This window comes from Mirounga leonina, unplaced genomic scaffold (assembly GCF_011800145.1).
Source record: "Mirounga leonina isolate KUSES-001 unplaced genomic scaffold, KU_Mleo_1.0 Mir_151, whole genome shotgun sequence".
Taxonomy (NCBI): Eukaryota; Metazoa; Chordata; class Mammalia; order Carnivora; family Phocidae; genus Mirounga; species Mirounga leonina.
Window position 1 is genome coordinate 1,313,519 of NW_023270377.1, and position 17,521 is coordinate 1,331,039.

The following is a 17,521-nucleotide window of genomic DNA, read 5'->3' on the forward strand; positions in this document are numbered from 1 at the left end:
TCTAATCTGTAGTGATAATAAAATGCTATCTTATATTGCACTTTATGCTTTTTAAAGTAAATCTGCAAATGAAATATAGCAAACTATAGAACCACACAGAAATAATAAACCTTTATCTGTTTTTGTTTTCACAAAGGGCAGCGGTCACTTTGGGTATTTTTTGATGTTTTTATGAATGCAGTTGTGAAGATGCTTTTATGTTTCTTTCATTATGATGCTTGAGTGAATCCTTGATGTTTTTGCATGTAGCAATGATTCAAGCATATCATGTGTAATATTGCACCATGTAAACGTATCACAGTGCACTATGCATTGACTCTGTGGACAGTGTTAGGGATGATGCCTATTATTATTATTATTATGGCTAATACCGTGGTGAACATTTCTTTTCACTAACGTACACTGAGTTTTGCTAGCTGTGTGCGTAGGCTGGACTGAGGTACACGTAAATGACACCGATAATTGCTGCAACATGAGGTATGTGTTTTGGTAGGTTTAGTAGGGACTGCCAAACTGTTTTCCAGGGTGGGTGCACCGACTTTTCGCTCCCATGAGCAGTGTGTGAGGGTCCCAGCAGTCTGGAGCCTCCCCAACACTTATTTTTTATTTATTTTATTTTTTAAAGATTTTATTTATTTATTTGAGAGAGAGAATGAGAGAGAGAGAGAGAGCACATGAGAGGGGGGAGGATCAGAGGGAGAAGCAGACCCCCTGCTGAGCAAGGAGCCCGATGCGGGACTCGATCCCGGGACTCCAGGATCATGACCTGAGCCGAAGGCAGTCGCTTAACCAACTGAGCCACCCAGGCACCCTATTTTTTATTTTTTAAATTAAATTACCTCTGTTCCTTTGTTGCTGGTCCATAGAACACAATTTTTAAACTTTCTTTTTTGAAATAATGAGAGATTTACAGGAAGTTGCAGAGAAATATGGAGGGAGGTTCTCTGTGTGCTTTGCCCAGCCTTCCTGGATGACACCATCCTGCATGACTAGCTCAGCTCAGTATCAGGACACTGACTTCAATGCAACCCACAGAATGGATTCACATCCCACCAGTTATACATGCACTCATCTTCATGTGTGTGTGCATGTGTGTGCACACATGTAGCTCCGTAGTTTTATCACCCGTGTAGCTTTGTGGACTACCACCTTCATAGCATGTGGAATGTTTCCATCAGCACAGGACACACACTTGATGTCCCAGCCTCTGGCAACCACGAATCTGTTCTCTGTCTCTATAATGTTGTTATTTCAAGGATGTTACATAAACAGAATCATAGCGTGTGCAATCTTTTGAGATTGGTTCTTTCCATTCAACAAAATTCTCTGGAGGTCCATCCAGGCTGTGTGTCAACAGTCTGTGTTTGTTGCCAACAAGTGTTCTGCACCACGGCTGAACCGTTCACCTGTTGAAGGACACGCGGGGGTGTTCCCGGTTGCCAGCTGTGAGGCGTGAACGTGCAAGCAACACTCAAGTACAAGTCTCTCTGTGAAGCTAAGTTCTCATTTCTCTGGGGTAAATGCCCAGGAGAACAAGTGCTCATTTGCATCATTGTTGTATTATAGCTAATTTTTAGTGCTAAAGGGAACTGCCAACACTTTGGCAGAGAGGCTGTGCCATTTTCTGTTCCTGCCAGCAGTGAGCAAGTGAGCAGTTTGGGCATCTTCTCCAGCATCAGTGTCATCACCGTGTCTTACTTAGCCTTTCTGGAAAGTACGCAGTGGTGTCTCATTGTGGTTTGATTTACATTTCTCTAACTGCTAATGATGTTGAGCATCCTTTCCTGTGCTTACTGGCCATCCGCATGTCCTTGTCAGTGAAGTCTGTTCACATCTCTTTCCTACTTTTTTTTTTTTTAAGATTTATTTGAGAGAGAGAGCACTAGCAGGAGGAGGGGCAGAGGGAGAGAGAGAATCTCAAGCAGACTCCAAGCTGAGTGGGAAGCCCAATATAGCGCTTGATCCCAGGACCCTGAGATCATGACCTGAGCCAAAATCAAGAGTTGGGTGCTTAATTAACTGAGCCATCCAGGCATGCCTCCCATTTTTTAAGTGGATTGTTAATGTTCAGTTTTGGGAGCTCTTTACATATTCTAGATGCAAATCCTTTGTCAAATTGCACACGTTTTCCTCCCCATCTGATGTCTGCCTGTTTGGTAAAGTCCCTGTAGAACAAACATTTAAATTTTGCTGAGTTCCAATGTAGCTTGTTTTCCTTCTGTGTATCATGCTCTTGATGTCAAGTCCAAGAATTCTTCCCCTCATCCCGGGTCCTGAAGGTTTTATTCTAGGACTGTTTTCTAAAAGCTGTATAGTCACATTTACATTTAGATCTGTGATCTGTTTTGAGTTAATTTTTGCATATGGTGTGAAGGTCATATCAAGGATGTCCAGTTTCTGTGACACCATTGTGCAAGAAGCTATCCTTCCTTTACTGAATTGCATTTGTACCTTTATAAAACATCAGGTGAGGGTATCTGTGTTGGCTTATTTCTGGTCCTCTGTTCTGTTGATCTATGTGTTTGTCCCTCCACCAATACTGCACGGGCTTGAGAAATGTAGCTATTTAGTAAATTCTTTTTTTTTTTTTTTTTTTACTATTTAGTAAATTCTTAACATTGCAAGAATGATTGGTTCCCCCCACTTTATTCTTTTTCAAAATGATTACGGCTATTCTAGGGCCTGTATGTTTCCTTATAAATTTCATAATAAGCTTGTTTATGTGTACAAAGGATCTTGACGGGGTTTTGGTAGGAACTGCATGAAGCCTACAATCATTTTGAGGAGAACTGGCATTGTTGCTCTGCTGAGTCTTCCAACACAGTGACACAGCAAGTCTCTCCAGCGATTGGTTTTCTCTGACTGCTTTCTCTGGTGGTTTGTGGTTTGCAGCATACAGATCCTATACATGCTTTGCTAGATGATACGTAAGTATTACATTTTTTTTTTTCTGGAGCAATCATAAATGGTATTGCATTTTTAAATTTCAGCCTCCACTTATTTGTTCGTAATATATAGAAATGCAGATTTTTGTGCATTGACCTTGTAACCTGCAAGCTCACAGACCTCATTTATTAGTCCTAGGGGCTCTTTGGGGTATATTGCTTTGGATTTTCTACCTAGCCAATCATGTAATCTATGAATAAAGGCAGTGTAATTTCTTCCTTTCATATCCTTTTTATTCCTGCCTTTCTGTACTGTTTAGGATTCCAAGGCCCTGGTGAATGAGAGCAGGGAAAGCGGGTATCTTTGCTGCTTCCTCTCATATAAGAAAGAATCAGCCCTTCACCATCAAGTGTGATGTCAGCTGTGGGGTTTGTAGACGTTCCTTACCAAGTTGAAGCAGCTCCTCCCTTCTTCCCTGCTTGCCAGGACGGTCTGTTTTGTTATGTTTTTGTTTTTCTTAAACGTGAATGAGTGTTGTATTTTGTCAAATGTGTCTTCTACTGCAGGTGTTCTGACCACTGATTTTTCTTCTTTACCTGTTAAGGCGGATTGCAGTGACTGACTTTGAATATCAAATCAGCTTTGCAACCTTTAAACAAATCCCATTTGGTGGTGGTGTGGTCTTCATTTTTTATTCATTGCTGGATTCAATCTGATAACATTTTGTGAATTGTGAATTTTTGCGTCTAAGTTCATGAGAAATATTGGCCTATGTTTTTTTCTTTCTTTTGGTGCTATCTTTCTCTGTCTGGGTACCATAAAATGGGCTGGGGAGCATTCCCTCTTCCTCTATTTTCCAGAGGAGACTGTATAGAGTTAAGTCTTCAAATGTTTGGCAAAATTCTCCAGTGAAATCATCTGGGTGTGGGAATTTTTTTTTGGGGGGGGGGGCAGTTTTGAAATTACAAAATCAATTTGGATAATTTAGGTTATCGAGTAATTGTTAGTGCTTATGTCTGTTTTCCTTTTTCTTTCTTTCCTCTGCTTCTTTCCTCTTACCTTTTGGTTGGAAACCTTTATATTTTTTAGAGATCCATCTTGATTTAGTTATAGTGTCATAATAATAATTCCACTTGCTTAGGAGGTGGTGTTTGGGCAGTGCCGTTCTGTATCGTGCGGTTTCTTTCGCGGTTGCTCACAATCTGTCATATCCCTGCTTTACCACTTCGGGCGAATAGTCAACTTTTGTTGACGTCCTTGTACCCTCCCCAATTTCTCCATGTGATTGTTCTGTTTCCTCCACAAAGACATGCTTCAACCATCCGACGGGATGTGAGAAGCTCATGAAGGAGGTCTATTCTGTTTACGCTCACGCCACGGTTCTCCTGTAGCCACACTTTAGGGGTGGGGTCTGCTGGAAACGTCTCTCAGTGTTCCTTCCCCTCAGAATGTCTTTGTTTCCCCCTTTACACCTGAAGGACAGATGTGCTGAGTACAGGAGTCCCAGCCCAGGGGGCTCCTTCTTCCTCTGTGTGGATGGACAGTCCCCCCAGTGCCACCAGCTGAGCCCAGCATCACTGGCAAAGGGGCCAGTCAGGAGTCCACCAACAAGAAGTGGTTGGGGAAAGTAAAACAGGAACACTTCCCAGGTAATGTTATGAATCCAGTATTATCCTGATACTATAGCCTTACAAAGATGGTCCAAAGTGAAAACTACAGCCCATCTCTCTCATGAATATACATGTAAAATTGTTTTAAAATATTTGCAAATGGGATTCAGCAATATACAAAAAGTATGACACAATATGACCATTGGGGTTTAGTCCAGGGATACAAGGTTGGTTCAGGATTCAAAATCCAATCACTGAGATCCACTGTATTAACAGGCTAGAGCAGAAAAGGCACATGCTTCTATCAACAGATGCAGAGAAACTGCTTAACAGAATCTAACGTCATTCATGGTAACAATGAACAATTCTCAGGAAACAAAGGACCGAGGGAGCTGCTCCAACTTCCTGAAGAGCATTTACAAGTCTCCTGGAGTTGGCATCACACATGACCAAAACCTGAGTGTTTCCCCCTAAGAATGCAAGGAGGTCGGCTCTTGCCACCGCGGCCCCCCACAGAACCGGAGTTCCAGCTGGTGCAGCAAAGACGGGAAAAGACGTGAAGGGCGTCCAGGTCGGAAGGAATGAAATAAAACCGCTCCTGACAGATGACACAGCTGTCTGCATAGGAATCGACACACCATCTTCTAGAACTAACAGTGTTTCAGCAAGGCCACGGGATACAAACTGAGCACACAAGAGCCAGCTGTGTCATGTACTAGCAACGAACACGAGGAACACAAAATTTAAAATATCATCCGAAAGCACTAAACGTTTTTCAAGTACTTAGGTGCAGACCTACCAAAACTGCCGAACTCCCATGCTGGAAGGTGTGCGGTGCCAGCCGCAGGAGTTAGAGAGGGCGCAAATAGATGCGGGGCGTCTGCTGCGCAGGGGTGGGAGGAGTCAGCACAGCAAGAGGCCCATCGTCCCCAAACTGCTACACAGTTTTAACACAATTACTACCCAAACTGCAGCAAGAGTTTCTGTAAACGCAGAGAAGACGATCCTAAACTTTAGATGAAGAGGCAAAAGAAGTAGAACAGCTAAACCAATTTCGAAGGAGAATAAAGTTGGAGGAATTAGCCTATCGATTTAGAGACTTACTCTATAGCTAGTCCTCAGTCTGTGGTATTGTTGAGACACACAGATGATGGGACAGAACAGAGAAGTCCCATATAAACACTACTGACATCTTTATTAAAGACTTTACTGAGGTAATTGCAGATTCACACGCAGTTGTTAAGAAATAACACAGAGATCCTTTGTAAACTTTGCCCAATTTCTCCCAACAATCACATTTGCATAACTGTCATACAGTATCACCACCAGGACGTGGATGCTCATGTGGTCCACTCACCTTCTTCAGACTTCCCGCATTTCCCGTACTTATTCGTGTCTGCGTCAGTGTGTGTGCTAAGTTTTACAGAATGTTTTCATCTGTGTAGGTTTTGGGTCCACCACCACAATCAAGACACTGCACTGCCCAACGCCACACGGATTCCTCAAGCCGGTCTTTTATAAGTGCATCACTTCCCTCCCTCTCCCTGCAAACCTACCTCCACTGCTGACCCCTGCAGCTACTAATGTGTACTGTCTCCGAAACGTCATTTCAAGATGTTGTGTAAATGGAGTTACACCTTCTCGGGAGTCATTCTCCACGTAGCGATTCCTCATTTGTTCTTCTTTTCCACTTCAGTGCTGACCGCGCTCCCTGGTGTGCACCTGTCAGTCTGCTCACCACTCCCCCTCTGAAGGACGTCCCACCTGACTCCAGCATCTGGCTATTATAACACAACGGCCACAAACATCCATGCTCGGGGTTTTGTGGGGTACCAAGTTCTCAGGGAAGCAGAAGTCAGAGGTGACCCAGGGAGAATACTGCTTGAGACCTAGATCAGGCTGTACCTGCAGCCGGATGCATGCACGGAACTGCCCGGGTCTGGTGAGGTTTCCATCATGTGCTTTACACGGCTAGTCGGTGCTGACCCTCAGGTATTATGTAGTATCTCAGATGGACACTGGACAGGTTAGGATTTGGGGGATAGTGTTCTGTAAGTGTATACCTCATAAACGTGACTCTCATTAGTAAAGTCTCAAAGGGCATGTGATCTCAGGATAGAGCAAGTATCTCCTCTTGATCCAGAAACGTCAACTTTTTCTTATGAATCAACATTGAATTTTCTCTCATTTGGTTTCACTGTGGTAGTGATTATACAGTCACTCAAACTGCAGCTGGACAGAAGTGTAACTTGCAGGATATTTATAAATGAAGCTCACTTGGAAGTGAATTTCCTGAGTGCATGTTTTCCTTTTCCAGTGTTTCTGGACAGGGAAAGACAGTACTGGTTGGAGCTGGCTACCAAAGTCCCATAACAGTGTTTATGAATGGTCTCACAACGAGGAACACTTGAAACATATTATCTATTTCTGTGTACCAAGAGCTTAACTTACTGTAGTTACAAGATTAACCTGTTTAAATAAATTTTGATTTACAAAGAGTAGTTGGGAAGCATTATATATAATATCTCTTACTTCAATATTCATCATGAATGTTAGTGTTCAGAGCTGTGCCCCACGGACTCTGTCCCCTGTCGTTCTGTCTCAGGATCCATCCCTGGAGGAGGTACCAGGGAGGAGAGGAGGCCAGGTCTGGAAGAGGCCTTGACGGGAGGCAGCTCCCAAAACAGTGGTGGAGAGGGCCTGCGAGGCCTGACCATGCATCACCTGGCAGGGATGTGTGACTGCGGTCTCTCTCTCTGTCTCACTCTGCCCTCAGGACCAGTTGCTCACACAAGGGCTTTGTCTTGGGAAAGAACATAAAAGATGTGTCTTCATCTAGGGTAAAGCTGGGCAAGAAAACTGGAGCGCTAGAGGCAACAGGTGAATGGGATAGATAACAAAGCAAGATGAGAAGAGGACAGAGAGCCCTTCCCTGAACTCTGACCCGAGACAGGATGTGGAGGGAGGCCTTGGTAGGTGGTGACCCCATGGGGCTGGAGGGCTTAGGGCTCCCTGGTCGCACCTGCTTACTGGAGGTGCACCTGCAACGTGTCAGGAGCTTTGCTTGGGGCTGGGGACACGGGGCAGGACGTGGACATGGCCCCTGCTCTCTGGGAACGAAGGGTTTAGAACCGTGTTTCTCTCAATGCAGACCATTTCCATCGCAGTTCAGGGCCCATCCCAGATCTTCTAAGTCACTCTGGCTCCGCGGACTAGGGCTCTGCATTTCAGCCCAGCAGGAATTTTCGAATTAGGAAATATCTGCTGCAAGACCTTCGTTTCCAGAACCGCATTCCCGCCCTATCATTCCGAAAAGTTGAGAACCAAATGGCAGTTAAACGACAGAAAACTTCGGGAGTTAAGAACCATGAGCCCGACAACGTGCGACGCTAAAACCCTCCCGAACGTAAGGCCAGTAGGAAAGAAACCTCGCGTTAAAGTCAACTCGTGCTAACCTGAGCCCCGGAAGGACTGCAGTTAACCGAGAGCCCGCTGCGCTTGTGCGCTCGGATGCCATCCAAGGTGTACAGGCCCCATCAGGCCTGGGGGCCCTCGTAACCCAGCCGGGAGGACGAGGACGGGGACCCCTGCCCGGCGCCCCGGGGCGGAGGAGCCATGTCCGCCATCGTGGCTGCCTCCCGCCCCTGCCCCGCCCGGTCCCGAGCTACCTTCCGGGCTCGGACGGGCTTCGGGCCACCGAGAGAGGTCCAGGTGACTTTGAGGTCTGCACCTGCCCGCCCGGGGAATGTGGGAGGGCGGGGGGCGTCCCGGGCGCAGCAGCTGCCAGCCCGGGGGAGGCCTCGGCTCCGCGCCCCGCACGACCTCGGAACCCCCGCAGAGGGTCTCCAGAGCCTCTGTCGCGGCCCCAGGCCCAGGTCGGGCGGCCGGACCCTGCAAGGCCCGCGCGGGGCGCAGGCGGAGGGCAGCCCGCCCCGTGCGGCCAGCGGCCGGCAGCCCAGACCCCGCTCTCGGCGCCTGCGCCCGTCGCCCGGAAGCTCCCGGCAGGCGCCGCCCGGGCAGCCCGGCCGTGACGTCACGGCGGCGCGCCGGCCGCGGAAGAGGACCCCGTCGCGACCGCGTCCCCTCGGGTCCTTGAGCCGGGGCCGACCGCGGAGCAATGGCCTCGAGGCTGCTGAGAGTGGTCCCCGCGTCGGCGTCGGCGTCGGCGCAGGGCCTGGCGGTGGTCGCCCAGCGCGTGGTGAGGCGGGGAGCAGGCGGGCGGGGGGCGGGGTGCTGGCCTGTCCTCCCGGCGCCGACCCTTCCTCGGCTGCCCGGGCGTCTGGGCAGCGGCTTTAGGGTCACTGTCCGGGGGACCCGCGCTGCCCCCGGCGTGGGTCCTGAGTTGCGGCAGAGCTCACAGGGGCCGGGAGCTTCTCCAGGCCACGTTCTGCAAGCAGAACGCTGGGGACGGAGGTGAATCGGCCGCCTGGCTGGCTGCCCTGGCGCGGGAGGTCGGCTTGCAGGTGCCTCCGTGCAGTTGGGCGCTGGACGCGCGAGCAGGCGTGGGAGAGCCGGGGAGAGCCCGGGGTGGTTTGTCCGCTGACGAACGGCGCGGCGCGGTCAAACGCAGCTAGGGCTCAGCCCTGGCCCGGCGCCGCGGGGCTGTGCCGTGGAGCAGAAGCCGAAGAGGCTCTTGGCTTAGATGAGGACGGCTTAGGGGAACTTCCCACGGTGGACACCGGCGGGATGACGTCAGGCGGAGGGAACGCAAGAAGCCGAAGAACCGAGGCCGGAACCCTTGCGAGACTATTTATAACGGTGCTTGTAGAATCGCTTCCTCGCTTGCTCGTGCCTGGCCCTGCGTCCGTGTCCGAGTGACTGTAAAGGGACTTGCTTGATCTCCGTGCTAAAGATTCTGCGCGAAGGATTTTGAGTAGAGCAGTGTCAGAGTCTTGTAAAAAGTCACGTGCGTGTTTTCGGGAGGTGACTCAGGCCACCAAAGAGAAGAAACGTGGAAAAGTGGTTACCTTCTTAATACCCAGTGTTCTGGGAGTTGTGTTAGTGGAAGTGGGGGGCCCAGAATTAAGGGGGTCATACTCTGCTGCAGTGCAAGCACTAGACAGACCCCCTTGTAACAGTGTGTTCGCTTCCTGGTACTTTTACAGGGGATGTAGATGAACTTCAGCAAGTCCAGAGAAAAATGAGTAAGATGGAAAGGGTATATGCCTTGTTACTTGAAGAGTGGAAGGAACTGGAAATGTGTCATGAAAGATCTATTCTGTATGATTCTAGAGAGCAGTAAACGGGACTGAGGATGGGAAATTTTAGAGAATTGTACCATAATTCTATAGAAAGCACTTTCTAAAGATTGCAGTCAGTAAGTGGCTGATTGCTTGATCAAACGTTGCCGTGCACCTGCTTTGTGCCACATCTGTGAGACGATCAAGTCGTGCACACACATGGGAGCAGTTTGCACGTGGCTCATAGGTAGCCTGGAGGAAAGAGTGATTAATTTGTAGGGTGCGAGGTACGTTATGATTAACACCCCCTTACTCACCTCATCCATTCCCTAGTCCACTTGGCATAAGCTGCGCTGGCCTTGCTGATCTTGCAGTGCTTTGGCTCCAGGACTTTTCTGCTTACTGTTTCCTCTGCCTGAAAGACCCTCTTCCAAATATCCACTTGGCACCTTCCAGTCTTTGTTCAAATGTCACTCTTCAAAGGCTCCCTGGCCTCCCAGTATAGTCTGTGGCCCATCCCGTATGCCGTGCTGCCCTCCATGGCGATTATTTAATATGCTCTGTGCGGTGGACTCCTGAACAACACAAGTTTCAACTGCATGGGTCCACTTACTTGATTTTTTTTGATAAGTACAGTATTGTAAATGTATTTTCTCTTCTTTATGATCTTAATGTTTTCTCTAGCTTACTTTATTGTAAGAAAACAGTGAATAATACATGTAACAAGATATGTGTATTCAGTTGTTCATGTTATCAGTAAGGCTTCCAGTCAACAGTAGGGTATTAGTAGTTAAGTTTTTGGGGAGTCAAAAGTTGTACATGGATTTTCAAGTGCACAGAAGAGAGGAGGTCGGCACCCCAGCTCCTGCATTGCTCAAGGCTCAACTGTAATTACTTCTTTGTTTTGTTGTCCCATTGAATCCTTTGGCTCATTTCCATAAATCCGTTGTCTAGAAAACATGCTTTGCATTGTGTAGGCTCCTAATAAATACTTGTTGAATGAATAAATAAGTGAGTGAACATTTTTTTCATGTGGTTTTTGGCTATTTTTAATCTTTCAAAATAAGCTGTGCATTCCTATTTTTCCTTATTCTATCAATATTCCTCATTGATCCATACAATCTATATATACGCTAAGGATTTTCTTAGTTGTTTGCCTTTTGATTGTGTTTCTTTCTTGATGTGTGTGTGTGTTTTGTGCGTGTGGTGGTGGGGGTAGATCATTTGCCTTTTGAGCAGAGAATGGACTGGATTTGTTGGAGATAGGACATGCGGCAGGCATTGCACCGTAGACGAGAGATGTGAGATGTCTGCAAAAGCATTGTGGCGGGGATAAGGAGGAGACGGTTGGCTCCAGAGAGGTTTAAGAGTTAAGGTCAGTAGGATTTTGTGAGTAATGATAGGGTTGGAGGAAGGTGGAGGATACCCAAAGTGATTCCCATGTGTGCTCCGATTTGCTTGCTGGATAGTGGATAGGGACTGTGGGAGGGAAAGCAGATTTGGGGGTTAGGGTATGGATGTTAAATTTCAGTTTTAAGCCTGCTAGCTTTCAGATATTTTCAGGACCTCTAGATGGAGCTGTTTAAAGGCAGGTAACTGGGTCCAGAGCTCAGGATAGAAGTCTGGCCTAGAAAAATGCTCTGTTCCCTTTCTCTCTTATTTCCCTTTCCTTCCTTCCTCCCTGCCTTCCTTTCATCCATCCATCCTTTCATCCATCCATCCATCCATCCATCCATCCAACTTTTATTGAACACGGTATGCATATTCTGTTCCAGGCCCTGAGGATTTAGCAGTGAACACAACAGACAGTTCCCCTATCCTTATGAACTTACACTGGGGGTGGGGTAGGGAGACCGATAATTAAACAAGTCAGTAGGTAATAAAAATGCAGATGTTGGCATTTTTGTCACCAGGGGTCTTCTTGGCATTTTTACCTAATAGCTGCTGCAGTAACCGCATGCTGTTGTGTTTTTCAGGCGAGAATTCACACAAGTGTACGGTGCAGGCTACGGTATGGCCCTTTGGCGTACATACTCGGCGAAAGAACAACCAAAAGATTCACAGAACGCAGCAAGGTGATAACTGTAGATGGCAATATATGTTCTGGAAAAGGCAAGCTTGCGAAAGAAATAGCAGAGAAATTAGGTACGGACTTCTGTCTTGTGGAGTACCTTCCTCCCAGGTGCACGGTTGCTTATCTGAGTTCGATTTTACTTTAGCATTGACTAGGTAGAATTGGGCCCTGGGTATGTATTTTACATTTTTAAAATACATTAAAAGCTGTTTTTAATGTGTTAAGTTTAATGAACATTTTAAAAACCCATACTGTTGTCAATTTGAATTGGAATTTTTTCTTGATAATGTCCGCAGAGCATTTTCACATGAGCGGTCTTATTTGAGCTTGGTAGCACTCCTCTGAGTAGGGCCGTGATTACTGCTGTCATTCCCAGATGGATAAGAAGCTGCTGTCACATGGCTGGTTAGCGCAAAGCCAGGCTTTGAACCCTGTTCCCTGACTCCTGGTCAAGATGTCTGTCTGTCGTACTTTCCTGCAGTAGTTGACTGGCTGGTGCCCGCTCATACGTGAGGGGCTCCTGCAGCGCTGGGCCCGCTCTCCTTTTTGGGAGGCTCTCCCGCGGGGGCACCAGGGGGACCCTGTAACGCAGCTGTTCTGGACACATTGTCTTCAGCATCCTGTGTAGACACAGGCGTGAGGGTAACTTTGCCCGGGTCCTAACCGACCAGCCTCTGCGATGTGTCCGGATGGGGCTTTGTTTCTGTGAGTCCCGGCTGCCTACTGAGGGCAGGTGACACGCTCATGTCGCATTTCTTCTTCTCAGGCTTAAAGCACTTCCCGGAGGTAGGGGTGCATTACGCAGACAGCACCACGGGAGATGGGAGGGCCCTGGACATAGAGCTCAGCGGCAGCTGCAGCGTGGAGAAGTTCTACGACGACCCGAAGAGCAATGACGGCAACAGCTACCGCCTGCAGTCCTGGCTGTACGCCAGCCGCCTCCTGCAGTACGCGGACGCCTTGGAGCACCTGCTGAGCACGGGTGCGGCCCCCCTGTTGTGCGGTCCCGCCGTTTTAGATTGCCACTAAGTAGGGCTTTTCTTTGAGGGTATTTGATGAGGCAAGTTCTGTCTTCTTAATAAGATCATAAACTCCCCGAGGTTCACATTATTCCTGCTTCAGAATAAAGCGCGCTTAATATTATTTCATTTCTGTGCACTGGGGTGAGGTTTATGGAGTGTCGGGAATTTCCGAGCCGCTGCTCTAGGCTCATGGGGGAGAGGTATCCACAGATGCAGGAAAGAGAGCCTGTAAAGGGCTGTGACAAAGAGGAATCACACTCGTGCGGTGGAGCCGTGGTCACGCAGAGATGGGACACCCCAAACAGGCCTGTTTCTGAGGGCCAGGGATGGTCTGGGATTCACCATCCCCTGGTCGCTCCTAACCCTGGAGAAAGTGCAGAGGTGGGGAGGCAGAGCACACAGGGCCCCACGGGCCCGTCCGGTGAAAGGGGGCTGTGTTTCTGGAAGCCGGCAAGAAATGGACAAGGGCCGATAGGGGGGCAGGCACTGTTCGGGATTGGGGAGACAAGCAGCAGTGGTCAGGGCGTAAAGTCAGCGCAGAACAGGGTCCGGTCCGGGAGGGATGGCAGCATCCTGGGTACCGGCAGCGTGCATTAAACTTGGCCCCTCCCGCCGAGCGTGCGGGGCGCGCAGACCCTGCCGTGCTTGGCCAGAGCCCCAGGCCTCGGAGGCGCTGAAGCTGTGGGTGGCAAACAGTGTGTCTGCGCCCAGGAGCCTTGTGCCCGCCTCTTACGGCTGTGGTGGCCACACTGGGGCGGCCGTCAGTTACCCGGTGAGCTCATCTACGGACAGCTCCGCTGCCGCCTCGGGGGGTGCGTCATGGGTGTGAGCGGGAAGGTCTTGTAACGAGGGCCCCCGGGAATGGACGGCACTGTCCACAGACCTGCGCTGAGCCAGCAGGGTCCCTGTACACAGTGCGTGCCCCGAGGTGCGGGAGTCGCTCTATCTGAACACTTACAAAGGAGTCTAGTGACTGTCTTGCTTTTCCAAAATTTTCTTAGTGACGCTTTTCCTCAGATGAACGTAAGCCCTGATTTTGGTTAGTGCTGCTCCTGAGAAAGAATGCGGTCTCCCTTACGATGGTCTGTACCAGGACCTGGCTCGTAGGAACTGCTTGGTCCTTGGATGTAATACTGAGACTTGGCTTACCCCAGATTCTTCTCGAAGCATACTTCAACCCTATCTCAGGACTCCCTGTTTCTTAGAGTGAAGAAGGAGCACTTTAAATGAAACCCCGTTTCTTCCTGTGTTCCATTAATCATTGCACATTGTGTAAGTGCCTGCCGTGGGCTGGGTGCGTTCTAGGAGCCTGGGCGGAGGAGCGAAGGCTGCCGCCTGCTGGAGCTGACACTGTGGTAGGGAGAGAAAGCGTAAACGTGCGTACGTTCAGTGTCGCGTCCGGTAGTGAGAGGCTTGAAGGGCTTTGCAGTGGGGCCGGGGCCGTGCTTCCACGTGGGGAGGTGACGCAGCAGGGCCGAGTGCAAGGACACTGGCTGGAGCCGGGTGGGGACAGTGCTCAGAGCGGCTGTGGTCACAGGAGGCCACTGTGACGTGAGTGCCTTGAGTGGGCTCGGAGTGGACAGGATGGGGTCAGAGAAGTTGCCTGGGCAAGGTGGCTTTTCCTCTGGAGGTGTGAGCTGGCTCAAGCTCTGACGGTGCCCATCTGTTGCTGGGAGAGTGGCCGGGGGCCAGGGCGGAGGCAGGGCCTAGCTGGTGGCTGGGGCTGGGAGCTTGCCAGCTGCTGGGAGGCCTTGCTCTGTGGGGGGAGCTGTGGAAGCTGTGCACAACGGTCGGGTTCAAGATGTGCTTGGGAGGAAGCTGGTGGTTACTCCTGAATTGGGCACGGGGCACGGGGGGAGAGTCGTGGATGCCGCTGGGTTCTGGCCGAGTGGTCGGGCCGGGGCGGGATTGGGGTGGGTAGATGGGATGGGAAAGCTGTGGTTTCAGACAGAAATGCCTTCCTTGTAACTGGATAGGTTATAGCTGACAGGGTGAGACAATGTTACTTTGCCTGAACCAGAAGTGTTCTCACTTTTGAAAATGATTTCTCACTTAGAAGAGCACGTCTGTGCTTTTGAAAATATTTGGTATGCAAAGGGTGTTGTAAATAACTTTTGCCTTTCTAAAAATGAAGTTACTCATTTCCAGTGCCTTGGTTTTTATCTGTCTGACTTTTGATTTTGTTTCCCCGTTTCTAACAGGACAAGGTGTTGTATTGGAGCGCTCCATCTTCAGTGACTTTGTTTTCTTGGAGGCGATGTATAACCAGGGATTCATCCGGAAGCAGTGTGAGTCGGGGCTGCAGGCGGGCCTTTCTGGATGGGTTGTGTCGCTTTGTAAAGGCTCTTGCAGACTTCCTGTGCAGTTAGTGTGCACTCTGCACGTCTGTTAAATACATGTGTAAGTGCCATTACTTGTTACATTAACAGGAAGAAAGAGGGTTCCTTCCACCCCCTTTTCCTCCTAAATTCCTATCTCCCGGTGAAAGCAGAGGGGCTCCACCCAACCTTGCCCAAAATCGCATCTCCCCGGCCCTGTCTCTCTTCAGCCTTGCCACTGTCTCTGATCTACTTTAATTTCGCTGAACTAACCAGTTTCTAGTGTATGATTTTGTATGTCATTAGGATGTCTGTTTTTCTTGTGCCCGCACCTGTGTGACAGCCAGCATCTCATTGTCTTTTCCTTCTGTCTGCTGTGGCCCTGTTCTGGTGCTTCCAGGGACAGCAGCACCGTGTGGGGGTTGTTGGAGGTCTGACAGTGGACACGGACAAGGGTGGGGACTGGTCAAAGGTGGCCTGACCGAGGAGTTAGGGAAGCATGTCAGGGTGGGGTCGGGGTGTCTAAGGAGGCGTGTGCCAGGGCAGAGGTGGGGGGCCCTGTGCTCAGTCTGCCCGTGGACATTGTCACCTGAGTGCTCGGCTGCCTGGAGCTGGCGGCCAGCTTAGCCCTGGGGGGCCGAGTCCGGGGGGCTGGTTAGTGAATGGGGAGAGCTGGGCAAGCCAGAAGAGATTCGGGATTGAGGCGCTCCACTCTGTCTGCTTGCATGTTCTGCCGTGAGGGCGGCTTGCCTCTGCTTGCAGAAGCAGCAGCCAGCGCCTTGCTTCTGACCAGGGCACCGGTCCTCACCGGGCTCTCCAAGCAGCAGTTGAAGTCCGTTGGCCAGTGTTTCTGGGGTGCCAGGCTTTGTCCTTGCTGCCAGGGGGAAGACGACAGAAGACAAGGAAGGCTCTTGCCGTCCTGGCCGGGGCGGGCATGAAAGCAGCATCGATGCCTGTTCCTCCAGGGGCTGTGGGGGCCCACAGGAGGACTCTTCACTGGCCAGGAGACGGGGTGCTGTCAGCAGCAGTGTCCTGGAGGAGGGAGCCCAGGGCAGCAGGGCAGCAGGGCGGCGGCTTAGCTGGGGGAAGCGTGGCTGGAGGCGCCTGCGGTGTTGATGGTGGGGAAGGCCGGTGCTGCCGGCGGGGGGCCCAGGAGAGGCAGATGGGGGGGCACAAGGAGAGGCTTGCGCTCCCACAGAGGATGCTTGGCTTTTTCCTGAAAGTACTGAGGAGCCACCGAAGGTGTTAGGTGCGGGAAGGATGTGGCTGTGTCGAGTTCGTTCATCTGAGGGATGCGTTTGGGGACGGGAAATCAAAGGGAAGGAGGCTTGAGGTGGGGGAGGTCAGAGCAGGATGGCACACGTTAGGATGACGGCCACACTGGGTGGGCAGCTTTGCGGGAGGAAGGTGGGGAGTAAAAGTGGATTCACCAGGCTTCTTGCCCCGTGAATAGGGTGGGAAGTGGCGGCGGGCTGGGAAGGAGGTCCTGCGCGGGTGTGCTGAGTTTGAGGTCCCCACGAGATGGCTGGGGGGAGATTCTGGCAGGTGGCTGTGTATCACAGATGTGGTTTGGGGAGATTGGCCTGGACCAGGGATGCACTCGTCCCCGGAAAGCCCAGAGTGAGAGGCAAGCACTGAGGCCAGGATCCTTGGGCTTCTGGGTTTCTGGGGAGGGAAGCCTGCTGCAGAATTAAGCTGAGTGGGGTCTGTGAGGGTGGCAGGGGGACAGTCGTCACATGGAGTGTGCAGGGTTTCGTGGGACAGAAACTGAAGAGGTCCCTGGGGGAGGCCGATGACTAGTGAGAGTCGTTTCCGTGTTGGGTCGGGGGGAACAGAGGACTTCAGAGTAGATGGTACCGCGAGGTGGAAGGTTGCCTCCGAAGTGGGAGTGCTCACAGGAATACGGAGCAGGATGCTTGCCTGAGGGCGGGTGTGGCTGGCCTGGCTTCGGGCTGCCCAGGTGGGAAGCCGAGATGAGGCCGGCTGTTTCCTGCGCGGACGGGAGAACAGTGCCCCCACGGGAGCCTCGGTCACTCACTGTCATGGCACCACCTGTGTATCTTTGTTTTCCTCCAGCTCAGACCCCTGCTGACCTGGGCCAAAGGTCTGTCTTGTGAGGCTGCTGAAACCGGACTCACTGCTGTGGTCACCTGAACATTTCCTCTAGAGCAAAATGGTTGTCTTTCTGTGGCTCCTAGTGTGAGCCCTGAAGTTGGTCGCTTCTGGAAGTTTCCACCATGTGAACTTCTTTTTTTTTTTTTTTTTTTTTAAGATTTTTTTTAAAAATTTATTTATTTGAGACAGAATGAGAGAGACAGAGAGCACATGAGATGGGGGAGGGTCAGAGGGAGAAGCAGGCTCCCCACCGAGCAGGGAGCCCGATGCAGGACTCGATCCCGGGACTCCAGGATCATGACCTGAGCCGAAGGCA

General features: G+C 50.4%; 1 protein-coding gene across 2 annotated transcripts in view; it reads left to right on the forward strand.

Annotated features, from left to right (window-relative positions):
- Window positions 1–8,541: 8,541 nt before the first annotated feature.
- Window positions 8,542–17,521, forward strand: part of NDUFA10 (NADH:ubiquinone oxidoreductase subunit A10) — a 93,271-nt gene continuing 84,291 nt past the window's right edge. Inside the window, exons 1-4 of one of the 2 annotated variants that reach the window (XM_035006740.1) lie at window positions 8,542–8,694; window positions 11,653–11,821; window positions 12,517–12,732; window positions 14,974–15,060. In XM_035006740.1, the coding sequence (XP_034862631.1) occupies window positions 8,614–8,694; window positions 11,653–11,821; window positions 12,517–12,732; window positions 14,974–15,060 (553 nt within the window). In that variant the 5' untranslated portion in view covers window positions 8,542–8,613. The remainder of the gene's footprint in view (window positions 8,695–11,652; window positions 11,822–12,516; window positions 12,733–14,973; window positions 15,061–17,521) is intronic. The other variant, XM_035006741.1, reaches the window with a different exon arrangement.